This window comes from Neofelis nebulosa, chromosome 18 (assembly GCF_028018385.1).
Source record: "Neofelis nebulosa isolate mNeoNeb1 chromosome 18, mNeoNeb1.pri, whole genome shotgun sequence".
Lineage (NCBI taxonomy): Eukaryota > Metazoa > Chordata > Mammalia > Carnivora > Felidae > Neofelis > Neofelis nebulosa.
In genome coordinates, this window is record NC_080799.1 from 41109436 (window position 1) to 41135879 (window position 26444).

General features: G+C 48.7%; 1 protein-coding gene across 2 annotated transcripts in view; it reads right to left on the reverse strand.

Annotated features, from left to right (window-relative positions):
• SEC14L5 (SEC14 like lipid binding 5) overlaps positions 1-22501 on the reverse strand; it is a 45345-nt gene extending 22844 nt beyond the window's left edge. For both annotated transcript variants that reach the window (XM_058710244.1, XM_058710243.1), the window contains exons 1-6: positions 22257-22501; positions 21386-21499; positions 5787-5936; positions 5254-5385; positions 2491-2619; positions 1642-1834 (exon numbers count right to left, since the gene is read on the reverse strand). In XM_058710244.1, coding sequence (XP_058566227.1) covers positions 1642-1834; positions 2491-2619; positions 5254-5385; positions 5787-5936; positions 21386-21448 — 667 coding nt within the window. In that variant the 5' untranslated portion in view covers positions 21449-21499; positions 22257-22501. The remainder of the gene's footprint in view (positions 1-1641; positions 1835-2490; positions 2620-5253; positions 5386-5786; positions 5937-21385; positions 21500-22256) is intronic.
• Between the last annotated feature and the right edge of the window lie 3943 nt (positions 22502-26444).

The following is a 26444-nucleotide window of genomic DNA, read 5'->3' on the forward strand; positions in this document are numbered from 1 at the left end:
TAATTAAAAAAAGAAAGAAATCCATGGGCAAACAGGAAAATAGACAAAGTACAAGAACAGAGAGATTCACAAAAAAGCCATATGGAGTCACTAAGCATGAGAAAATAATATTTGGCCTCATTCATGAGGAAAGACCTAATCACTAATTTACTAGAGGTCACTTTTTGCTTTCAGAAGTTTAAAACATTTAATAATAGTCTCGTGGGGAGCCAGAGTGAAGTCAGGAATAGACACAGCTACACACTTTTGGAGGAACATTGATTAGTACAACCAATCTTTGAAGGCCTAACTGGTAAATCTGCCAAAATTTTACCTGCATATAACCTTTGACCCAGCAATTCAACTGTAAAAATTTTATGCTATAGGGGTGCTTGGCTGACTCTGTGGGTGGCTGACTCTGTGACTCTTAATCTCAGGGTTGTGAGGTCAAGCCCCACGTTGGGGGTAGAGATTATTTAAAAATAAAATCTTAATGGGGCACCTGGGTGGTTCAGTCAGTTAAGTGTCTGACTTCAGTTCAGGTCATGATCTCATGGTTCATGAGTTCAAGCTTCACATCAGGCTCTACACTCACGTGCAGAGCCTATTTGGGATTCTCTGTTTCCCTCTCTCTCTGTGCCTCCCCAGCTGGGGCTTTCCCTCTCTCAAAACAAGTAAGTAAACTTAAGTACAAAGATACACTACATTATTTCTATGTTTTAAAAACTGGAAACCTCACGTCCATAAAGAGAAGACTAGATAAATAAACTAACAAAAATAATAATAAATGTTTATTTTTTAAGTTTATTTATTTATTTTGAGAGAGAAATAGAGAGAGAGAGAGAGAGAGAGCAAGCAGGGGAGGGGCAGAGAGAGAATCCTAAGCAGGCTCCATGCTGTCAGTGCAGAGCCCAACATGGGTCTTGAACCTGCAAACCGTGAGATCATGACCTGAGCTGAAATCAAGAGTCAGATGTTTAATTGACTGAGCCATCCAGGTGCCCCAATAATAAATGTTTATTAATAAATGAGTTATGGTGCAGCCACACCATGAAATACCGCAAAGTGCTAAAACAGATGCACTGACATAGAAAGCTGTTCAAGCAACATTAGTAAATGAAAAAAAGCAAAACATCAAGCAGAATGTGTAATGTTGGCTCAGCATAAATTATACAGGTATGCATGCCTGTATATACACATGTGTGTATACGTATGTACATATATATGGCTAGGTAGTTTTACGAAATACGACCACAAAATTAGTATTGCCTCCAGAGAGAAGAAAAGAGTCTTACTTCCTCATTTATATCTTCCAAGAAGTTTGAATATTTCTTTCTACCATCTCCATACATTACTCATATAATTAAAAATAGTAATAAAACCAGAGAAAAGGGCAGCCCTGAGGCACCAGATCAGGTCAATTCCTGATTTAGAAATAAACCAGTTCTGGCTCTTGGGCCGGAAGGAAGGAAGAGAGGGTAAAGCAGCGGGAAAGGGTGCAAGCTGAGTCATTCCAGTTCGTAGACCCATTCCCAAGGGGACCCGCAGCAACTCTTCCCGCGCGGAGTGAGCAAACACAAAGCAGGTTTCCAGGGACTGGGGCAGTTGTGGGGGGCACAAGGGTACAGGCCTGGCCCGCTGGCTTCAGCCACAGGGACCTACCGTCTGTAACCACCACCTCAGGCGCAGGGCCTGGAGCACTGATGGGCCCATCAACCTCCAGGGAGCCCGGATCCCTCGGCCCAGCCTGGGAGCGGGCGTCCTCCTCTCGGACGGGGGCAGGCGTCCATCGGGGAATGTGAGAGGTGCCCTGGGAGATAAGCTCGTTCAGGTAATGTTCAATCACCTCCTTCCCCTGGAAGCCAGAGAGACCAGAGGCATATGAGCCGCAGGGCAGGAGAGTAGGGATAACCTCATCAGCCTGGGAGTCACCCCCACCTGGCTGCAGCCCCACCCCTGACACGTAGCTAGGGAGAACTTGAAATGTGGCTGGTCCAAATGGAGATGTGCTGTGAGCGTCAGATATGAACCGGATTTCCAAGACTTAGGATGGAACAAAGAATGTAAAATAGCTCATTGGTAGGTTTTCTATAGGCAACATGTGGGTTAAAATACATTGTTGAAATGAATTTCACCCGTTTCATTATGCGAAAAGGCCTCTCAGGGACAGGTCTGAGAGCCTTACACAGCAACCAATTTTAACCAGGAAAAAGCACCACAGAATGCCCCTTCTCTGTCCAGAGTTCACTACACAAGCCCCAAACATCAGGGAGCATCTGGATAATGATTATGGTGCCCCCATTTCAGGCCAGGTGGTTTCCACTCATTATCTTGTGTGTTATGGTCATTGTTAGGATACTCACTCTATGGATGAAAAGACTGAGGCCAAGGAAGGTTAAGGATCGATCTTGCCCGATGTCACCTGGGTTGTCAGGTGTCAGAGCAGGTTTTGAACCAGGCTCTGAGGTCTGTGTACCTTCCTCCCTGTGACTGATGGAGCCCACCCCTTACCCTCTTGACGTTAGCTGTGTACTGCTTCATGGCGATCTTCTCCAAGGCACTTTCGAAGCCAAAGAAGGACCGGATGTCGAGCGAGGCGGATTGCTCAAAGCAAGTCCACTCTTCATTCTCGGGGTGGACCTGAAAGCCAGGCAGCCGCAGTGACAAGTCTCATTGTGGGGGATGCAGTGCCCCCCCTCAGGGCTCTCTTGGTGATCTGGGCCCAACCAGAGCAGCTGTGGACAGCATGGCAATACCAGAGTGGGGGGGCAGCAACCCCACCCGAAGAACAATGCCAAGTGTTAGAGAACAAAGAGCCTTCTCATGAGGGGCTGGAAGGAAGTGGGTCTGGCATCTGCAAGCCTGTCCCTTAAAAACTGTTCTATAATGATATATTTAAATGAGTAATATATTTAAGGGCACCTGGGTGGCGTAGTCGGTTGGGTGACTGGCTCCTGGTTTCGGCTCAGGCCATGATCTGATGGTTTGTGAGTTCGAGCCTCACGTCAGTCTCTGTGCTGACAGTGTGGAGCCTGCTTGGGAATCTCTCTCTCCCTTTGTCTGCCCCTCCCCAACTATCTCTCACTCTATCTCTCTCCCTCAAAATAAACTTTATAAATGAGTTAATGTACTTAATATATAATTATATGTAAGTTATATATAACTATTACATATTTTAAATATATATTTTAAAGTATTTATTATGTTACATATTTATTGTAAACAAATACACACACACACACACACACACATGGACAAACTTTGTTGACAGAGCTTCTATGCAGACCCAGACTTAGTCCCTCTCAAACTTTCCTGGGAAGAAGTATTACCAGGGAGTCTGTGAAACATGCAGATGCTGGGCACCTGGATGGCTCAGTCGGTTAAACATCCGACTTCGACACAGATCATGATCTCACAGTTTGTGAGTTCGAGCCCCGTATTGGGCTCTGTGCTGACAGCTCAGAGCCTGGAACCTGCTTCAGATTCTGTGTCTCCCTCTCTCTTCCCCTCCACGGCTTATTCTCTCTCTCTCTCTCAAAAATAAATACACATTAAAAAAAAAATTTAAATATGCAGATGCCTGGGCCAAATAGGTCCAGGGCAGGGCCTGAAAACCTGCATTTCCCAAGCAGCCTCAGTGACGCTAATTCAGCGGTTGGTAGAACTCATGCTGAGAAATATGCACTAAATACATATTATAAATGCACTAAAAGTGATTTATAAAAAGCTGCCACCCACACAACTCCCTAGAGGTAAGCATTGGAATATTCTGGGTCCAATTCCCAGAGGAGTTGGAGGTGTGGAAAGAAAAAGCAATGGGCATTTACTGGACACCTGCTGTATACAAGGCACCATGCCAAATGCTAGGGATGGGACAGATACACAAGGCAATGCCCCCCCCCCCCCATAGGGAAGGCTCTAATGAACCATAGTTACAACACTGGAGTTATCATCATGAAAACTAGCATTCGGGATCTAGCACAGGCTAAAGGAGCTTTACCTACATTGTCTTATAGGCTCCAGCCAGCACCGGATGAGGCGGGCTCTGCTGACAGGTATGCAAGGGGTGGCCTGGGGAGGGGAAGCAACTTGCCCAACATCATTCAGCAAGGAGGTGGCAGAGCTGGGCTCCATCCCAGCAAACGCCTCCAGACTCCTCCCTCACTCCAACCCGGGGGCAGCAGGACCCTGCCCCTGCAGCCCCCATTCTCAGACTTCACTCATCCACCTATGGGTCTTCACACATGCTGTTCCCACCCCAGAACTCTGTTCCCAGCCCTCTCATCCACCAGCTCTCAGCTTGGTGGCTTCAGTGGGACACTGTTACCTAACAGAGTGCCTCTCCTCTTATTTTCCCTAATCCTGTCTTCTGGATCCCTTCTTAGTATTTGTGAAGTTGTAAGATTACGTTGACCTTTTTTCTTGTCTGTATCTGCCACTGGAATGGAGGTCCTTGCGAGAACAAAGGTCAGGGGGACTAGTCCGTGCTCTGGCCGGATGCCCAGCACATAGTAGGTGCTCAGTCAGTGTGTACTGGAGAATAATAATAATTACTATTAATGATCTGAAAAGGTAACACACATACAGGGCTTGGTATGTGCCAGGCCCTCTTCTAAGGGGTTTCAGATACTTTTCTTCCCCTACTTCTCACCACAACCCATGTGGGAGGTGTCATCATTAACCCCATTTTACAGATGAAGAAACTATAGGGGCCGCTGGATGGCTCAGTCGTTTAAGGGTCTGACTTTGGCCTAGGTCATGATCTCATGGTTCGTGGGTTCGAGCCCCGCGTTGGGCTCTGTACTGACAGCTCAGAGCCTGGAGCCTGCTTCGGACACAGAGCCTGTGTCTCCCTCTCTCTCTGCCTGTCCCCTACTCATGATCTGTCTCTCTGTCAAAAATAAATAAACATTAAAAATTAAAAAAAAAAAAACAAACGTAAATGAGCCTCCCTTTCAAGGAGGAAGAAAAGGACAGAGAGAAGAGGGAGGGGGAGGCAGGTTGCCAGCTTTCCCCAATAAAATACAGGATGCCATATTTGAATTTCAGATAAACAACGAATAATATTTTGGTAAGTATGTCCCAAGCGGTATTTGAGGCTATTTAAACAAACAAAAAGTATCAGCTGTGTATCTGAATTGCAGATGTAAGTGAGTGTCCTGCAATTTATCCGACAAGGCCCTGGGAGCAGGGGAGAGGCAGCCAGGCTGATGCGTGGACTGCAGGACACAGGAAGAGGGCGGGACGCAGGAAGGGGGCGGGACGCAGGCTTACAGTGTAGCTGCAGTTCTCGTTGACCACCACGCGGTTGGCGAAGGTCTCATTGTGGGCTTCAATGAGGAGGGTCCTCTCCCTCCAGTTCAACACGTTTCTCTGCACAAAGACCACGTGCTCTACGCCGGCAATCTGCAAGGGAAGGAGCAGCGAAGGGGGTGGGGCTGCTGGATACCGAGACTCACCAAGACCCCAAGACCCCGCGCCTGCCCACCAGCCGGCAGTATCCCGTACCCAGCCCAACACCCACAAACCCCAAGACCCCCTGTGCCCCACCCGGAGCCTGCCCAGCAGCCCCAGCCCCAGTCCCTAGCTCCTAGGCCTTTGTCCTTCCCAGACCGGCCCTCCGACCTAGAACGACCGCCCCCTTTCCGCAGGCCCCAACCCCAACCCCAGGACATGTACCACCAGCACCTACACTCATATGCATACTCACTGGCTTCACCACCTGAGCCCGCCCCCAGATCCCCCCCTTTCCAGTCCCCTCCTCCGTGGGGCCCCCCCGGCACTTCTGGGAACCCCTCCCCACCCACCTTGCGCAGCAGCCGCGGGGCCTCCACGCGCAACCTGCAGCTCCGCTCCACCACGTGCACCGCCCCGTCTGCGCTGCGGGACTCGCGCAGGACCTCGCTGCCCAGGAAGACGGGGATCTGCGGACAGGTGGGGAAGCGCTTCTCATAGGCCTACGGGCAGAGGGGGAGTGAGTGTCAAGGGGGCTGGGGGCCCTAGCCTCCTCCCTCCTGCTGGGCTGGGGGCTCTAGCCTCCTCCCTCCTGCTGGGCTGTGGTCTCATTTACAAGAGCAGACACCTGTTTAAGAGCTGTGACACACCAGTGCCTGAGCAATGATTTGCAACTCACTCTTTGGATTTGCATTTGAGACTTCACCCTCAGAAGAAAAAGTGAGCTTGCCTGGAACATTTTAAAAGAAGGCATCTTTCAGAAAAACACTCTGGACGTAATCTAACACCTCTTCATGATAAAAACACTCCACAAATGAAGAATAGAAAGGAACATCTTCAACCTGATAAATCACAGTTTAACATCATACTCCATGCCAAAAGATGGAATGCTTTCCCCGTAAGATCAGGAACAAGGCAAGGATGTCCACTCTGGCCACGTCTGTTCAACATTGTCCTGGAGGTTCCAGCCCTGGCAGTTAGGAAAGCAAAAGAAATACAAGGCATCCAGTTTGGAGGGCGAGAGTCTGTGCCCCGTTCCAGAAGTGCCAGGGTAGGAGCCTCCGGGGTAAGCCGGCATCCATAGCTGACTGTATGCAAATGGGGTCTGCTCCAAGAGCCTGTCACAGTCCACGTGCCCCGGAATCAGGATCAAAGCAGCTCCAAAAATAGTGCAGGCATCTGAGGACAAGCACCTCCTCCCCCATCCCTCCCCGCTCCTCCCAGCTCAGAAGGGCAAAGGCGGGGGAGGGGCAAGGAAGAGATGGAACTGTGCCTGGTGCCCTTAGTGTCACCCCAGGCCCCACAAGGCCAGCCCAGTGCATCTTCCTGCCATATGTTGAAGCTGCTTGCCTTGTACAGACACAGCAGACACACCAGGGTTAGAATAAGGAGCCCCTGTTCCCCAGGGGAGAGTGCGCAGTAGGCAGGCACTTATCAGAAGCCTGCATAGCCTGCGGACAAAGCCAAGTGGGCAAATTCTGTGCTGGTGGCCACAGTTCTACTTCCTCCCGACAGAGGCACATCCTTTCTTTCTCTAAGCCTCTTTTACCACCTGGAAAATGGGTATATCCCAAGCTTGCCTCCCAGAGTATGAAACCCAAGCTCAAGCTCGCCGGGCGGTTCACTGAAGGCAACCAGAATTTTCATTCCCCAGGCAACAAGACTCAAATGCAGCAGAACACAGGTCTGCAAAAACTGCTCCTGACCAGCCCTATCTGAGTACTTCCTTGGGATCCAATGCAGGAGGGAGCCAGAGGCGCTGGCCTGGGCCCACCTCTGTGACAGGCAGAGGGATGTTGACATTTTTTGAAAGCATGTGGAAGGAAAGGGGTGCGTGTTTCGGAACTGGACAGGCTCAGTTCATGTCTCTTCTACTTTCTCACTGAGGGACCTTGGGCAAGTCACTTGCCCTCTCTGAGCCTCTATTTCCTCATCTGTAAAATGGGATGGTGAGGAGGTCACCAGATGTTGTCTCAGAGCAGTTGGCACTCGAGGAGCCTTCACTGTGCTCCTCCAGCTGTGTATTTTCTTCCATTTCGTCCTCTGAATGGCATCCTCATTTGACAAATGAAAAAATTGGAACCCAGAGAGGCCAAGTAACTAACCCAAGGTCACACAATGAAAACTGGTGAATGTGGATTTGAATCCCATTGTGGCCCAGTACCCTACTCCTTCAGGAACACCTTGCTCAGCAGCTCGCTTGTTCTCCTGGGCAGCTGGGAAACAGCCAGGCATTGTCCCTGGGGCCCTGTGGTCACAATTTCCCCCTTCTCCACACTTAGTACTTCAACTCCTACTGGCGGCGGCCACACGGCCCTTGAGTTTCTGCACTTCCTCTGACTATTCTACAGTCTCTCCTTCTCCCCGGATGAAATGACATAGTCAGAACAGGCCTAGATGCTCAGAATGTGTCCCACACTCCTTGCTGTGGCCAGCCAGGCTCCAGGCAATCTCTCCCACTAGCCACCTTCACTCCGCTCCAGCCACGCCAGCCTTGCTATTTTTCTTTTCTTCTGCTTTTTTAAATGTTTATTTATTTTTGAGAGACACAGAGTGTGAGCAGGGGAGGGGCACACACACACACATACACACACACACACACACACACACACACACACACACACAATCTGAAGCAGGCTCCAGGCTCTGAGCTGTCAGCACAGAGCCTAATGCGGGGCTTAAACTCACAAACTATGAGATCATGACCTAAGCCGAAGTCAGACACTTAACTGGCTAAGCCACTCAGGTGCCCCCGACCTTGTTCTTTCTAAAACACATTTTTATGGGTTCACTTGTGCCCCCTTCCCGCCACCAACAAAATTCATGTGTCCTACCCAGTACCTCTGAATGTGACCTTATCTGGAAATAGGTCGTCGCAAATGTAATTAGTTAAGATGAGGTCATACTAGAGTGGGGGTGGGGGGGAGACTACTAATCCAATATGACTGAGGGACATTTGGTCACAGACACTCATATAGTGTCTTCACCATGTCAAGATGAAAGCACAGGTTTGGGTGATTCCTCTACCGGCCAAGGACTCCAAAGATTACCAGCAACACCAGAAGGTAGGAGAAAGACATGGAACCGATTCTCCTTCAAGCCTGCAGAGGGAACCTACTCTACCAACACCTTGATCTCTGGCGTTTAGCCTTCAGACTGTGGAGTAAAAAAGTTTCTGCTGTTTAAGCCACCCAGTTTGTGGTACTTTTTATTATTTACTTATTTATTTTTGTGGTACTTTTTAATGTCAGCCCTGGGACACTCATGTGCCCACCACCTGTTCCTACCATAGAGCCTTTGCACTGGCCATTCCGTCTGCTTGGACCACTAATCAATTTACTTGATAGTGAAGGAAGAAGAAGGCTTGAGTAACTGGGGTTTCCAGAGAGGTAGGACAGCTGGACCGGGGGGCTGAAGAGATGCTCTGGCTTCAGGGACTCATCTGTGCTGGTCCTTCTTTGTGGGACATCTTCCCCCACCTTCTCCCCTGCAAGACTGTCTTCTTCCCTATTCTGTCCTTTTAGCCCATTCATTTCCTCAATACCATTTTTCACATCCTTTAGCCATGTACTCGCTTGTGTGTTGTGTGCCAGAGGCCTGGGCTACATGTTTTTCCACAGCACTGACCTCACACATGCCTGTCTCAGTTCTTGGGACACACTAGGGCTAATAAATGCTCACAAGCAAAGAAAAAAATAACTTAAACTTGCTGGTGATCCAAAAAGCCCCAGAAAGGTGTCCTGGGAGGGGAATGACAGGCCATGGATTCAACGCATGCATCCAAGGAAGGCTGACTTCCTGTTGTAACAAACCTCTTGTCAGAAGAGCTCCATCTGGAGCCCCCAGATAACAGTGGAGGGCAGAGGGCTGGGCGGCAGCAGATGGGTGCGTGGGCACAACTGTCCCTGACCCTGAAAGGGAAGGTGCTACCTTCCTCAAGTAAGTAATGGCTGCTGCATCGACGGAGACATGCCAGGCACTGGTGAGGTGAACGGCCAGAACTCAGGCTCCATCCAGAAGGCGGGGGCCCCAAAATACAGGGTCCATCCAGTGGCATATCTCCAGCCAGAGAGTCCCTGGGGTTGTGAGGTCCAGTGTCAGACATTGTTGTTATGATATTTTTAGGGCGCTAACTGCATTTCTTTGCAGTGGCCCGAGATGGGAATTAGAATTTCCCCATTTTACAGATAAGCAAGTGGAGGTTTGGGAAGGCATCACACAGTCAGTAAGTGGTGGGGTTGGAGCACAACCGGTCTGACCCAGACCTCAGCCCTGAACCACTCTGCCCTGCCCCTCAGGGGACTTTAGCTACATCACAAGTGTCCAGAGTCTGGAAATGCTGAGTCCTGCTGGCCTAAAACCTGTGAGTCAGGGGCACCTTTGGTTTTGGCTTAGAGGATCAAACAGTCCACAGGATCCTCTCTGCGGACTCCTGTTCCCACAAATCAGGCCTGAGTCTCTCTATGCCGAATACACACATGGTTTGGCCCCCTCAGGGACACAAAGTGGCAGAAGGGATTCAGTTACAGTTCTTTTGCCAGGTGGCTGGAGAAGGACACCCAAGCCTCCTGGCTCAGAAAGGAAGCTGGTCCAAGGCCCAGAACCCGCCCATGCAGGGCCACAGCTGGGGTAGGCAGAGACCAGTGGAAACTTCCGTTGACTGCCTCCCCTGGGCCTCCATCCTGCAAAACTCCACAGTGACACACTTAGCAAGTGGAGATGGGCGGCTGGCCTCCTAGCCAGACTTGCCTACACCCAGGAACCTACCTCCTTGAGCACAGCATGTCCTCTCTCTCCCTTCAGCCTCATCTGTCAAGTGGAGTCACCCACTCCCAATGAGCCCTCTGTTGTACCCGTTTCTGACATCAGAAGTCATCGGCCCCTGGCAGTGAGTTTTTTTTCCCCTCCCACCACCACCCCCCCCCCCCCCCCCCCGCCAACTTGTCAAAGTGACATAGTTAACACTCAGTAGACATTTACATGATGAATGAGTGAATGAATGACAGCATTGCATACCCATTAAGAACATGGACTCTGGGGATTGGGTCCAAATCTCTGCCTCTTACCAGCTGTGTGGCCTTGAAGGAGTCCTCAAGCTCTGAGCTCCTTAATGCATTCATTTGTTAAGAGGAGAATAACAAAAGTAGCTACCTTGCTGTGTTGTGGGATGTGTGGGGGGGGAATAAAGGAGTCCGTTTTTGTAAAGTGCTGAGAACAGTGCCTGGCACATGGTTCGTTCTACATAAGCATTTGTTAAATAAATTTAAATTTTAAAAAAGAGTGAGATTCTATAAAGTACAGAAAAGCTATTTCTGCTAATCACTTGACAGCTGCTGCCTCCTCTCCTCCCCCCCCCCCCCTTCCTTCCTGCTCTTCCTCATGCAAATTCAAAAAAAGCTGGAAGCTGCTTATCCCAAACCTTCCACTAAGAGAGTGGAAAGAAGATCCGGACCACATTAACTTTGTCTTCTCTTTCCACGCTGCAGGCTGCATTCGGGGCACTGACCACTGCGTGACCTCAGGCAAGGCATCTGCCTCCCCTGTCACACTCCTCAGGAGCCTTCCTTGAAGACCCCACCTGCCCCCTTGAAGCCTGGGAGACCCCACGACAGACAAGAATCTATCCTCTCAGCTCCCCCAACTTTTTTTTAAAAACTGAGATATAATTCTCATACCGTAAAATGCACCCTTTTAAAGTGTTCGGTTCAGTGAGTTTTAGCACATTCACAGAGTTGCGCAACCATCACCACTCTCTCGTTCCAGAACATTGTCATCACCCCAAAAAGAAATTCGCTACCGATTACAGTCTGTCCCCTCTGCCCCCACCCCAGACCTAGGCAATCACTAACCCACTTTCGATCTCTGTAGATTTGCTTTTTCTGGACATCTCATGTATGTGGATTCATACAGTGTGTGACCTTTGGTATCTGGCTTCCTTTGCTCGGCATGATGTATATGAGATTCACCGCACTGTAGCATGCGTCAGTGTTTCCTTCCTTTTTCACAGTTGAATAACGTTCCACCGTATCGGTTCCCTCAACTTTGGCCAAGTTGCTGAGCTAGAGCTTGGTGAATGAGATATCCTACGGCAGTGGTGTCGTCCCAGCTGATAAGGGGTAGCGGGCATGGGAGAACCTGGGCAACGTGACTCTGGAGCCTTTTGAAATGAGGGCTGTATACAATCTATAAAAACAGGTACACCTGGACGGTCCTGTAGCTGAACAAGCTGCTGCTATTCTAATTAAAGCTAGCTCTGGAGACACAAAAGATGGAGACAAAGGGTCACAAGGACCCTGCAGCCAAGACATGTGGACATAGCAAAGGGGCAAGCCCCAGTGTGGTGGGACAGCAGAGTCAAAGCACAGGGTTTACTGTGCCAGCTGGGCAACCTCGCCATGTGCCAGCTGGGCAACCTCGACTTAACTCCTCTGAGACTCAGTTCCCTCAAAGAAGAAGAAGAAGAAGAAGAAGAAGAAGAAGAAGAAGAAGAAAAGAAAGAAAGAAAGAAAGAAAGAAAGAAAGAAAGAAAGAAAGAAAGAAAGAAAGAAAAAAGAAAGAAAGAAGAGAGAGAAGATAATGAGAAAGATCATGATATCTACTTTGTAAGGACTACAGTGAAGATTAAAGGGAGGTAATATGTTTAAGGCACTTAGCACAGTGCCAGACATCACATCGTAGTTGGTTTTTTTTTAAGTTTATTTTATTTATTTATTTAGAGGGGTGGGGGAGGGCAGAGACAGAGAGGGAGAGAGAGACTCCCAAGCAGGCTCCATGCTGTCAGCTCAGGGCCCAGCAGGGGGCTTAAACCCACGAATGTGAGATCATGACCTGAGCCAAAATCAAGAGTCAGATGCTTAACCAACTGAAGCATCCAGGCGCCCCACGTCATAGATTTTTTTAAATGGACAAAAGTAAAGCAACAGGCATTTAAACAGATACTTTTTTTTTTTTTAATTTTTTTTTTCAACGTTTTTTATTTATTTTTGGGACAGAGAGAGACAGAGCATGAACGGGGGAGGGGCAGAGAGAGAGGGAGACACAGAATCGGAAACAGGCTCCAGGCTCCGAGCCATCAGCCCAGAGCCCGACGCGGGGCTCGAACTCACGGACCGCGAGATCGTGACCTGGCTGAAGTCGGACGCTTAACCGACTGCGCCACCCAGGCGCCCCTAAACAGATACTTTTACAGAATCATTCATAATAGCCAAACAGTAGAAACATCCCAAATGTCCATTGACAGATGTATAGACAAACAAAATGTGGTCTGTCCATACAGTGGAATATTATTCAGCCATAAAAAGGAAGGAAGCACTGATTCATGCTACAACATGGATGAACTTCAAAAACATCACGCTTCGTGAAAGAAGTCAGAAACAAAAGGACAAATACTATATGGCTCCACCTGTATGTGTTCCTGAAGTAGTCAGACTCATTGACAGAGAGTAGAAGGCTGGGTACTAGGGGCTGGCGGGGCAGGAGGGATGGGGAGTTAGTGTTTAATGGGGGCACAGTATCAGTTTGAGAAGCTGAAAGAGTTCTCGGGATGGGTGGTGGTGAGCGCTTGTGCAACAGTGTATATGCACTTAATGCTGAACAGAACAGCACACTTAAAAAAGGTTAAGCTTTTTTTAAAAAATGGATAAATGAGAAATTTTGCATTATATATATTTTACCACAAATTAAAAAAAAAGAGGGGCGCCTGGGGGGCTCAGTCGGCTAAGTAACCAACTTTGGCTCTGGTCATGACCTCACGGTTTGTGAGTTCGAGCCCCACCTCAGGCTCTGTGCTAACAGCTCAAAGCCTAGAGCCTGCTTCAGATTCTGTGTCTCCCTTTCTCTCTGCCTCTCCTCTGCTCATTCTCTGTCTCTCAAATATGAATACATTTTTAAAAGATTTAAAAAAAGAGTAAGCCATCTCCTGGATGGTTTATCAGCCCTACCGGGAGAATTGATTGTGATTTGAAATAGGATATTATGTGTGCATGTTGTGTTTGTTTATAGTCAACACTTCTCTCTCTGTGTCTGTTTTCTTCATCCCTGGATTCCCCAGTGCCTCGTACAACACCTGGGATGCTGTCGACACCCAGCCAATATTTGCCGAAGGAAGGAAGGAAGGAAGGAAGGAAGGAAGGAAGGAAGGAAGGAAGGAAGGAAGGAAAGGAGGCTGAGGAGGAGGAAGGAGCTGGTGTTGGAGAATGAAAGCAAGAAGTTGGAACCACTGACATGTATCTACCTGGAAGAGTAGGGGGAACAGTGCAGGGCCCCCCGCTACTGTCTACACTTGCCAGAACACTGCCGCAGGCCCAGAGGGTAACCTGTGCCTGTGGATTGCTGTCTATGCTCCACCGGCAGAAAGCTGAGTCCTGGAAGGTGCCTCTCACACAGATGAATAAGCCCCTGAGTAGTTCCCCTCTGCAGTCATGGAGAGGGGTACAGCCACGGCTGTTGGCCGAAGAATCAGCCCTCAACGAGGTTCCAGGGAACACTTCTCCCTGTATTTCAGTTTCCTGGTCCTAAGGCTGCAGCATGGGTGCAGTTAGTAGGGCCCAGGTGTTATTTGCTCCAATTCTATCCCTTCTTCTCACGGATTGGATTTGGATGTCACTTTGTCCAGGACTGTGTCCCTCTGTCATGAGCTCACACCATCGGAACGCCCAGTCTCTTGCAGCACCGAGGGGAACGCACAGCCTGGCTGCCCCGCCCGGCAACTGCACAAAAACCTGCTGTGGATTCTCACCCACGCATGGGGAGCAGGGTGGAGGAAACTCTCCTCCTCCGAACACACTCTGTGCCCACAAATTTCTAGGATCAGCTGGTGCCCTTGGTGGTTCAGGGAGGGACAAAGAGGCAGACGCCCGCCTAGAGCGTCCTGACATTTAGCGGTATGTCAGGATCTTGATGGGAGGGAAACGCTATTTTAGATTTTCAAGTGTCTCAGGAATGTGCCCAGCCTCTGTCACCTCTGCTTCTCCATGTTCTCCTGGCCTCTGGGATGGAAAACCCCCTCCGATCTACTTAAACCCGAAATCTGACCGTGTCACGCATGCTTAAACCTTCCAAAGCTCCCAAGGTCCTTGAACAGACTTGAATTGACCCTGCCAATCACTTTCTAACTCACACTGGAGCTCATATGAGCCACATCTCTTTCTTCAGAGAGAAGGTCTACTCCTTCTCTGCACACAGTGGGCCCTCCACCCCTTGGCAAGGCTCAGCCTGAATGACTTAAAAGACCCTTAACTGTCCCCTTCCCTTGTTCCTACAATACTCTGTTCATTCCCTATTATGAATTAGCATACGTAGCTACATACATAGCTACACAGCATTTGCCTGGTTCCTCTGTCTCTCTCTCTCTCTCTCTGTCTCTCTCTCTCTGGGAAACACACACACACACACACACACACACACACCACACCACACCACTGCAAGCTCTCTGAGGGCAGGAAGGGATTATGTCGGGAGAACCAGAACAAGATAGACATAGTCTCCACCTTCCTGAAACTTACTTTTATGAGAAAGGCCCATATAAATAAACAAGGAAGGAAACCAACAGAATCATGATGCATTTCAACAAGTGCTAGGAATCAACTATGTTGTAGCCCCTACACTCAGCATGCTGCTTGGGATACAATGAAACTCAATAAATATTTATAGGATGCAGGGGCACCTGGGTGGCTGAGTCCATTAAGCACCTGACTTTGGAGCAGATCATGATCTGGTGGTTCGTGGGTTCAAGCCCTGCATCGGGCTCTGTGCTGACAGCTCAGAGCCTGGAGCCTGTTTCAGATTCTGTATCTCCCTCTCTCTCTGTCCCTCCCCTTCTTGCACCTTGTCTCTTCATTTCAAAAATAAATAAACATTAAAAAATATTTGTAGGGGGGCGCCTGGCTGGCTCAGTCGGTTAGGCGTCTGGCTTCGCTCAGGTCATGATCTCATGGTTGGTGCGTTCAAGCCCCGTGTTGGGCTCTGTGCTGACAGCTCAGAGCTGGAGGCTGCTTCCGGTTCTGTGTCTCCCTCTCTCTCTGACCCTCCCCTGCTCACGTTCTGTTTCTCTCAAAAATACATAAACATAAAAAAAAATATTTGTAGGATGCATACACGAACATGTGCGTGAATTAATATTTGCATTAACTAATGAGTAAGGACCTAAAATGTACTTCTGAAAACAGAAGATCACTTTGCTGGGTGATGGATCACTTCTGTTCTCCCAGGTCCTGTAAGCAATCCAGGGTGGAAAATGTCGCTTCCCTTAATCTGTTAGCAACAGGATCATATGATGGGCTCCAGGGAACTAATTTAAACTCATTTAAATGAGGCCCCTGCTGCTTTATTAAAACTACGTCCATAACAACCAGTCCAACTGTAACTACCCTTGGCCTGAGCTGCAAGGATTTACCTCCAGAGGCTGCTCCTTATTAATAACCCATTTGCTAAATTACAAGCTGTTTATCAATACAAAAGGCCAGGTCTTTAAATATTTTAACACTTAATTGCTGATGACAGCCCTCACCTCCATAACCCTTCCTCTGTGTGAAAAGCCTATTGCTGAAGAAATTCTACCCCGAGCCATGTTCCTTCTTTAGATTTGCAGAATCTGAGATGAGCTCAAGTCACGGGGCTTTGGAGCCCCACTGGGATCCCAGGGCAGTGCCCGGACAAGAGGCAGCCAGGTCATTCCTGAAGCTGCCTCGGCCACTGGTGCACAGGTGTTTACTGAACGTCAGAGCCAGAATCTGGAGTGTCTGGCTGTGAGTGCAAGCTATGGGGTCAGATTTCCCTAAATTAAAATCTCTGCCATTTACTGATGATGTCATTTACTGAGCTAGTGAGCATAAATAGGCTGAATTGCGTCCCCCTAAAAAAGGTATGGTTGGAGTTCTAGGCCCCAGGTACCTCAGGATGTAACCCTATTAGGAAAGAAGGTCTTTACAGAGGTCAATCAAGTTAAAATTGAGGTCAGTGGAGGGTACTTATAAATCTGGTACAACTAGTGTCCTTATAGAAACAGAAGTTTGGACCCAGAGGCACACACACAGGAAATATGCCAGGTGAAGTTTGTAGTTATGCTCCCACAAACCAAAGAACTGCCAGAAGCCAGGAGAGAATCCCAGAACAGGCCCCTCCCAAGCACCTTCAGAGGAAGCACAGTCCTGCTGACACCTTGATCTTGGATGTCCGGCCTCTAGATTTCTGTTGTTCTAAACCAACCTCCATTGTGGTGCTTTGTTACGCAGCTCTAGCATATGAATACACTGACCAGGGGACAGTTGCCTTACGCTCTGAAAGCCTTTGTTTTTCCTTCCTCTGCAGTTAAGGCTGCTATGAAACTACCTGACTCTGAGCAAGTCTCAGGGCTGGACACACAGAGCATTGGGTTGGTAACTGCTTTCAGGCTCTGTCAGCATCTGCTGCCCCCCAGGAGGCCAGGGTCTGTGGGTTCTGGCTGTGCTCCCCTTTGTGGTGTCCTGATGGAATACAGGCATTCGGGGCACAGCTTTGGTGGTAACCATCCCTACGAGACTGCTCCCTGCGCCCAGATCTACCTCAAAAAGTTGAGATCCTCAGCTCTGACAAATGGCAGAGCTCATGATTGGGAATGTGGATTCTGGAGCTAAACTGCCTGCAGTGAAGTCCCCAGCCATCTCATGTTTGCTTTGTGGCCTTGGGTAATCCATTCATCCTTCCCATGCCTCGGTTTCTTCCTCTGTAGAATGGTGCCACCCACAGAACCTGTCTCATGGGATGCTTAGGAGAGGTACTTGACTTAATATTTGGATGGGCTCAAAACAGTGTCTGGGACGTGAACATGCTTGTTAAATCAAATTTTAAAAATAAAATTTGCCTAAACCTGCCGAATAATCACTACAATTCATGGCAGGGATTTCTTTGGAAAGAATATGTCCACACAAAAACTTGTGCATCTGTGTTCATAGCGGTGTTATTCATAACAGACCAACACAGGAAACAATGATGAATGAATAAACAAATATGGTCGATCCAGGCAATGGAATAGTATTCAGCCATAAAAAGGGATGAAGTGCTGATATGATACAACATGGATGAGCCTTGAAAACATGATGCTCAATGAGAGAAACCTGTCACCAAGGGCCATATGTTGTACGGTTCCACCTATAGGAAATGTCCCAAACAGGCAAATCCACAGAGACAGAAAGTAGACTAGTGGTCGTCAGGTGCTGGGGTGTGGGGATCGGAGAGGACTGCTGATGGGTACAGGGTTTCTTTTTGGGTCGATGAAAATGTTTTAAAACTGACAGTAGTCATAGTTACACAACTCTATGAATCCTAAAAACCACTGACCCATACGTTTCAAATGGGTATATGAGTTATAGCTCAATAAAGCTATGAAGACAATAAATAATAACAATAACCCTAAACAATATTTCACCAGCATTAACAATGTGCCAGGCCCTGCCCGGGCATTCCTGTCCCTTCAGTCAATCCTCACTTCAACTCTATGAGGAATGGGAGCCTTGATGACCTCCATTTTCCAGGTGTGAAACTAGATCAGGGACCCAGATGATGGATCTGCCTCTTAGCAACCATCCATCTGGGAGAAGAGGCCAGAACCCAGAAACCATTCACAACAGGCTGTAGGCTGACCAGAGAGTGGCCTTCGATGCTCAAGTGACCACAGTCTGAAGTGCAAGACACGGCCTTTGTGTTCTATGTACAAAGACCCCCATCACCACCTTCAGGGACCCCACATACAAAGGGACCAAAGACCCTCTCCAATCTTATACCAGCTGCCTCCATTGTCTTAATTGTTTCCCTCTGTTTACCAAGATAATACGAGCTGACTGTTTTGAACCAAATTAATACAGAACATAGTCAAGAAAGAAGAAAACAAAGGTCCCTGGAATCCCACCCTTCAGAAACAGAATTCCTGCCAGGGGATTTGGCCCAAGGAGAGAGACGCCCATTCACTGGATTAGTTACATTTTTGAGATGAAAGAGAAAAAAAAATTTTTTTTTAATTGTTTAACCTGGGTCTGGAAATGTTGCCTCGGTGCTATTTTATAACCAATTCCTTGAGCCCAGTTTTAGTCATTTTGTGTTTGTTGCTGGTGGCCTTCTGAAACAAGCAATGTTTTAATTCTCAAGTCAGTTTTGTTAAACAGAAAAACCAAAGGCCAGCCCATCTAGTCACTCGGATGCAGTGAAAATAGCTGAGTTCATCCGAAACTTCCCTGGCATCTGACCCAAACTGAGAGCAAGTGTTTAGCTGAGAAACAATGACAGACATTAAGTGCAGAAAAACCCTTTTGTGCCCACACAGCATGCAAGTTATGTTGAGTTATGCAGCTATTTTGGGGACAATGATGTTTTGTAAACAGTCGGTAAAGTGGCTTTGTCACTAACATTGCAGAGCCTTGGGGCCCTTTCACCAATAAGGATTGTATGGAAGATAAGGAAACATGGGCATGGTTGTCCCAAATAACTTAAATTAATGCAGATACAGAAAATGAATATCTGAAAACCTTGTTTCCTGCTGTGCCCACAAGCCTCTATGCAACAACATCTAGGGACTGTTAACAGGTAGAGGAGTAAGCAGAGTCCTGCATCCATTTATGGAACAGGAAGCTTACAAAATATGCTTAACATACTCCAGTAAACTCAATGTGAATACTTTACCAGCCTTATTAATACAGCTTTCAGTGCTCCTTTAGCGGGCATGTTTTAAAGTGTAATGGTTGTAAATATTTTGGAGAATCCCAAATATGCTAAATTAAATTTACATTTATTAAGCTCATGCAATTATAAAAAAAGGATTAGTCTTCCATTTTACAGTTATTTGTCTCAGCTTCATGGTAGAGAACCATAGGTCCCTAGACTGTGGGTTGTCCCAAAAGGGTTGGGATAGTATCTCTCTTTTTTTAAATGAATGAGTGAATGAATGAATGAATGAATGAACCCTAGGGTCTTAGACTAAGTAGGGTGCCTGGAACCTTACCGGACAAATATTTATATTTAGCTGCCATTTATTGTCTATTTGGTATGGACCAAGACCTGCATGGGGCACCTGCCCCTCACCCCCCTATTCCTTCCACATTATAATGTATATATAAATGTATTTATCACCTATATATATATAAAATCTTTAATCCTCATGACAACCCTATGAAGTGCATATAACCATCCCCATTTCATGAATGAAGATATCAAGGCTCAGATACATTCAGTGGCTTTTAAATAGCACACAGCCAGAGCACAGTAGAGCAGTAGCAAGGACCCAGCATTTCTAACTCTTCGCCATCCCCTGGTGTCTGACCCTCATTACAAATACGGGAAAGTCACACAGCCACAGGCAGCAGCAACAATAACAGTAACAGCATTTGGTCTGTACCAGACCTTGCATTGGGAGCTTTATGTATATTGACTCATTTAATCCATGCACAGTGCCAGGATTTGGAAACCAGGATTGGTACTCCTCATTTTACAGATGGGAAATGGAGGCTCAGAGAGGTTAAATAATTTGCCCAAGGTCACCCAGCTAGTCAATACTAGCCCCTGCCTCTTGCCCTGGAACCATCTGCACATAACAGCACAACATGTATGAATGATTCCAGTGATGTTTTAAAACCCATTAAGGGGGAGCTTGGGTGGCTCAGTTGGTTAGGCGACTGACTTCGGCTCAGGTCATGATCTCATGTTTGTGAGTTTGAGCCCCACGTCGGGCTCTGTGCTGACAGCTCAGAGCCTGGAGCCTGCTTCAGACTCCTTGTCTCCCTCTCTCTACCCCTCCCCTGCTCATGCTCTGCGTCTGTCTCTCAATAATAAATAAATGTTAAAAAATTTTTTTAACCCATTATGTGACTATAAACACATATGTAAGTAGATTTGTAGAATAAGACCAGTCGGGACACATATCCATGGAGGTACCAATTGATATGAAAGTTCTTGGATCAAAGGCTGAAATTAAGTAATAGGTTAGGATAGGGAGGATGTGGGGGGATTCCAATGTTTCTTACACTTTCAACACAATCATTTATAACACCATGTGGTGTGATAACAGGGACAACCACATTTAGTGAGTGCCTACTGTGTGTCAGGCACTGGGTGAGAGGCACTGCACATTATCTCATTCACTCCTAACACAACCCCAGAGCATTGCCCCTTTTTTCCCAAGGAAGGGGACCTCTGAGAGGCAGAAGGATGGCCCCAAGAAGGAAAGCTACATCTGCTTGTTTGCAGCATCTGCCCCATGGTGCAAAGATTATTGATCCAGGAGGCTAAGAGCTTGGGAGCAAGTGGCTACTTGATTTACATACAGTCAGTCTGAAGCTACCCTGAAAATGGCTGTTCCTGGACCCCTGCTGCTCACTCGCCTCCTGTCAGCTTCTTTGAAGGAAAGGAGAGGGGATGTGCAAACTGAAGGAAGACCCTGGGCAGGAGGGAGGGGGATATGGCAAAAAAAAAAAAAAAATCATGGCTCCAGAGTACCCCGCTGGCTCCACCTCTTATCAGCCGCAGAACTTGGGGCCACCTTTACCTGTCCAAGCTACAGTTTAGCGGAAGTAAAATGAGAATAATGAAACAATATATGTAAAGACTTGGCACTGGAAACCCTCAGTGAATGGCTGCTACTCTCATCATCATTAGTACATTTACTATTACTATTATTAGCATTACACAAAGTGACAGCAGTGGTTTGGCCCATGATATCCTTGTTTTCTGTCAGAGGAGGTTGAGATGAGAGAACAAGTCTGCTTCAGCAAGGAGAAAGAAAGATCTTGTGATGTGGTCAGTGGACAAGGATTCCAGAAGATGTGGAGAAGGCTGGGGTGGCTGGGTGGAGGGTCACTAGGGAGAAACTGGACTCACCAGTTACCTTCTCATCTGGGAGTCTGAGGGGCTCCCTCTCATTCTTGCACAGCTGACCTCCTGTGTCCCTCTAAACATCACGCAAGGGGCTGGAGAACCAGGGGTCACTCACCGCCATGACCAGCTCAAATGGGTACTTGTAGATGCGGACAGGAGACTGGTACTTCTGCACCATGTTCTCGCAGGAGCGCCAACAGAAGCACCCAGGCAGGAGTGAGCACAAAACCTGGGTGACAGGTGACTGGTAAGGTAGCAGCTCCCTCCACCTGAAGCATAACCCTGCCCACTGCTTCCCCAAACAAGGGACAAGCCCGCCCTCTCATGCTCTGCCCACACATCTCCCCAGCCCTCAAAGCAAGAGGGCTGATGTGATCACCAAATTTCTCTGGGCCATGCCCCAAACACCTGCCCTGACCATTACCCACTGCTCCAGGCCACACTCATCCCTCCAAGAGCCATCAGTACTCCCAAACTTTCCTTGGTCTCCACTCCTTCACACTGAGGCCCCCAGAAGCACCCCTCACTGCTAGTCACATGGAAACCCACGTTTGCAACTCTTACACTCTCACAGTTCACCATCCACCCACACACCCCACAGCTTGCCACAGACGTCCTCTATAGACCCCCCCCCCCAAGTATCATTGCACCTGCCCTTCCATTTTCCTCCAAGATACCCTGACATACACAGTCTTCACTAAATTTCACATGCAATGTCTCTATCACACACACACACACACACACACACACACACGCACACACACATGCATGACCCACCTCCCACACAGGATCACCCTTGCACACACATGCAACTTTGCCCACACACTCAGCTCCCTGGACCTCACACCACCCAATTCCACACACGCACACGATTCCCCTGGTGAGCACAAACGTCCACACACTTGTACATACACTGGTATGCATATGCACACACACACAAGCATGCACACATGTATGGACTCGCAGGCCCCCGCAACCCTGCTCACCCTCGCCCTCGCCCTCGGAACCTCCCGGGAGGCAGCCCCGGGGTCAGTATGGCGCTGAGTCCGCCGGGCCCCCCCGCGGACGCCTGGCCCGGAGCGCAGCTTCTGGGGCGAGGCCCGACCGCGGCCGCCCAGCCTGGGGCGTCCGGCCGTGCTCACCCTGGGGCCGGGCCAGCCAGGGAGGGGCCTGCAGGGCAGGAGCCAGACCTGCCCGGCGGGAGTGCTCCAGGACCTGGGACAGCGGAGAATCCGGCCTGGCCCCGCCCCTGATCTGGCCCCGCCCCTGCCTCCCTGCTACGGCCCCGCCCAGATTTACTCTGCCCCTGATTGGTCCCTCCCTAGCCACGCCCCGACATTAGCCCGCCCTTCTCATATATATATATATATATATATATATATATATATATATATTCCCTGTTTGACTACGCCCCTGCCCGGCCCTTCTCCAGTTTGGCCACGCTTCAGGTAGGCCGAGCCCCTATACTGGTCCCGCCCCTAAGGCACCCCTCCTTGGAAACGGCCCAGCCCTGGAAAGACCCTGCCCCAAGGTCCCACCCCGAGCCTTGCTCTGCCCGCGAAAGGTCCGCGAACCTTTGCCCCTCCCAGCCCCTCCCTTCTCCGTAAGATTTACCTCCAACCCCATCCAGACCTGGTTGCCTAGTCTCAGAGCCCCGCGCCTCCCATGGGCCACACCTAGAGACCTTCTGGTTCTGCCCCAAGCCCCGCCCATGCATCATTCATTCACTCTGTGTGCGTTTACAAAGCACCTGCTAAGTGTCAGGTTCTTACAAATGCTGGAGAGTCATAAGTGAACAAAACACAAAAATCCTTGCCCTCCCGGAGTTTACATTCCTGGGGGCCGGACGTGAGGTAAATAAGGCAAATATACAGTATGTGAGATGGTGAAAAACACCAAGGACAAAAAAAAAAAAAAATAAGCAGGGAAGGGGTCCAAGAAGTGAACGGAGCGAGTGTACAATTTAAGACAGGGTGGATTGGCGCCTCCCAGGGAGGGTGACATTTGGCTCACACCCAAACCGTCTAGCCCTCCCAAGATCCCTAGAGAACCAGCCTCCCTTCCAAAGCCCTCCCTTCCCGCTCCCCATCTGTTCGGCCTGGAAGAGCCAACAAGCTGGCTCTGGACAGCCTTATAACCCATGTATTCATTCACTGGACACTTACTGAGCACCTACTATGTGTCAGCACTGGGTGACTTCACCCATCACAAGGGGGAATCAACAGATTCGCCTGCCCTCGCGTGGCCCACAGTCCTGGGCAGGGAAAAGGTGTGCAGGGAGACAGACAGTGCTCTGTTTAGCAAATACATAGGTCTCTGCATCCTATGATAACCAGCCCTTGTTTGTTTCCTTTCTAGCCACACTCTGTAATCATTTATTCACGCATTTTATTTATTTGTGCGTTATTAAATATCCCGGGAGCTGTGAGCTCCGTGACAAAGGGACTGTGTCTGGCTTATTCATCTGCCCCCCTGGTCCCCATGATCTTACTAGGTACCGGGCACACAATAGTTAGTGTGCAGTGCATTTTCTCAACTAAGATGAACAAGAATGGACGTGGAGCACAAAGTTGCTATCTCTGCCACAAGGTGGCAGCAAACGACAATCCACGGCTCCAGGGTCTGCACACCGAGGGGAATTTTGGGGGGAGATGGGGTCCAGAAATGTTTCGCTGTACCTCGCACTCAGCAAGGAAACCAGCATGCTTGTCCTGGGCGTCAGTGCCGGGCGCGTAGTGAGCCTTAGCACGTAGTTGTTACAGCACGGAAAGCGTTAAGTTGGCATTAAGTATTCATAGAGTGGGATGCTTGCACCTGGAAGGATGGGGCCGAGCAGTCTGTCCCAAACTTTCCAGCTCCTAAGACTCCTTACAGCAGAGTGCACGTTAAAAGGCAGATTCCCGGGCATCGCTCAGAGGAGTCTAGGAATGTACCTGCTTAACAAGTTCCCCAAGCGATTGTTCAAAGTCGACAGGTCTGGCAGTGCTGACTGGCAGATCTTGGAGTTGGGTGGGGGCGGGGGCGGGGGGTGTCCTTCCAAGTGCTTAGGTATACCAGAGGGCTCGGACTAAAATGTCGACCCTGAGGGGGAGGTGGTGCGCTCAAAAGCGGGGGCGGTCCGCTCGCCAGAGCTCCTCCCAGACGTGGGCGTGTTTCCACTCCAATTCACTCCCTTCCGTTCTGCCAGAATCTTCCCGGCTACCCACCCACACACGTGTCTCCTTTGCCACAGAAGGTGACAGCTTGGGGGAGCAGGAGCGGGCGTGGGAGATGCAGGGAGCGGGCCAGGAAGAGCCACAGGAGCAGAGGGAAGGCCCTGAGACTGCGGGGGAGACCCCAAGTTTCCTTGCTACCATGAGCGCCTCCCCTGCCTCCAATCGGTGAGCGAGCATGGGACTTTGAGCCCGGGGTGGGGGACAACCGACAGCCCAGCCGGCTGGGTACGGAGAGCTCAAAGTGGAAAATGCTGCCCAAAGTGGAGTGAGAACCTAACTCCCTCCTCCTCCAGCTCAAGGGAAGAGAATTAATTAATAATAGCACCTCCCAGCACGTGTTACCTGTTGTGAGCATTGTTTACTAATTATTCCTACCATCTATCGAGCACTTATTTGGCACGGGCTGTTCCAGGCACCGTTCTAAGGCTTTACAAACATTAGATCTTCAAAAACAACCTCTGTAGTGATGAAAATGCTTTGGAACTCCATAGAGGTGGTGGTTGCACTAAATGCCACTGAATTGTTTGCATCAAAATGGTTAATGTTAAGTTAAAATGGTTAATGGTTATGTTATATGACTATCACCTAATTTTTTAATCTTTTTTTTTAAGTTTTATTTATGTAAGTAATCTCTATACCCAAGGCAGGGCTTGAACTCAGGACCACAAGATCAAGAGTCACATGGTCTGAGCCAGCCAGCCACCTCACCTAAATTTTTTTTGAAAGAACCTTTAAGGGGCACCTGGGTGGCTCAGTCGGTTGAGCGTCAGACTTCCACTCAGGTCATGATCTTACGGTTTGTGAGTTCAAGCCCCACATCAGGCCCTGTGCTGACAACTCAGAGCCTGGAGCCTGCTTCAGACTCTGTGTCTCCCTCTCACTCTCTGCCCCTCCCACACTCACTCTCTGTCTTGGGGATAAATAAACATTAAATTTTTTTAATTTATTTTTTATTTTAAATTTTTAAATTTTATATTTTTTAATGTTTTTATTTAGTTTTGAGACAAAGAGACACAGAGCATGAGCAGGGGAGGGGCAGAGAGAGAGGGAGACACAGAATCTGAAGCAGGTTCCAGGCTCCGAGCTGTCAGCACAGAGCCCGACGCGGGGCTTGAACTCACAGACTGTGAGATCATGCCTTGAGCTGAAGTCGGATGCTCAACCGACTGAGCCACCCGGGCACCCCGATAAATAACGTTAATTTTAAAATTAAAAAAAAAACTTTTAAGATCAAAACTATTTTAATCTTCCTTTTAAAGACAAGGAAAGTTTGGCACAGAGAGACTGAGTAACTTGCCTGAGGTCACACAGCTACTAAGGACTTCAGACCCAGGATTCTGGTTCTACTATGCCTTCTTCTGCCGGGGACTATAGCTGAATTACCCAGAAGATATGGTTTTCCAGCCTGAATTGCAAAGATATCCAGGCATCTGGCTCTGGACTAAGGGGGTACCAGAAGGCTGGACTGATTCCATTGGAAGCTCTGAGAAGTTAGTCTCAGGGACAGGAGCTTCAGCCTCTATCAGCTGCTTCCTACCAAAGCTGCCTTTTGTGAGGTAATTTTTGAAGATGTCAGAAACCACCTCACAACTCTGAATATCTCCCCCACAGATAGGCCACTGCCACAGGAAATTCAACCATTAGTAATGCATTTATTTGAGTAAAAAAAACACTGGGCTCAATTGCAGATGTCCTCAGAATGCATCCTATAGGGAAATATCCTCAGTTGAATAGCTCAGTAAGACACCAAGAACAGGTGGTGTGAGAAGGGGATTGGGAGTGAGAGGGTCCAAGGTCCAGACCCTTGTGGGGACACAAGTGGCCCTTGATCTGGGCCCTGGAATACATAAGGGCCCCGGGACAATGCTGAAGCTGGAGACGGTGGGGCATTTTGTTTTTTTTATTGTGGTAAATACACATAACATAAAAGTTACCATCCTAACCATTTTTAAGCGTACA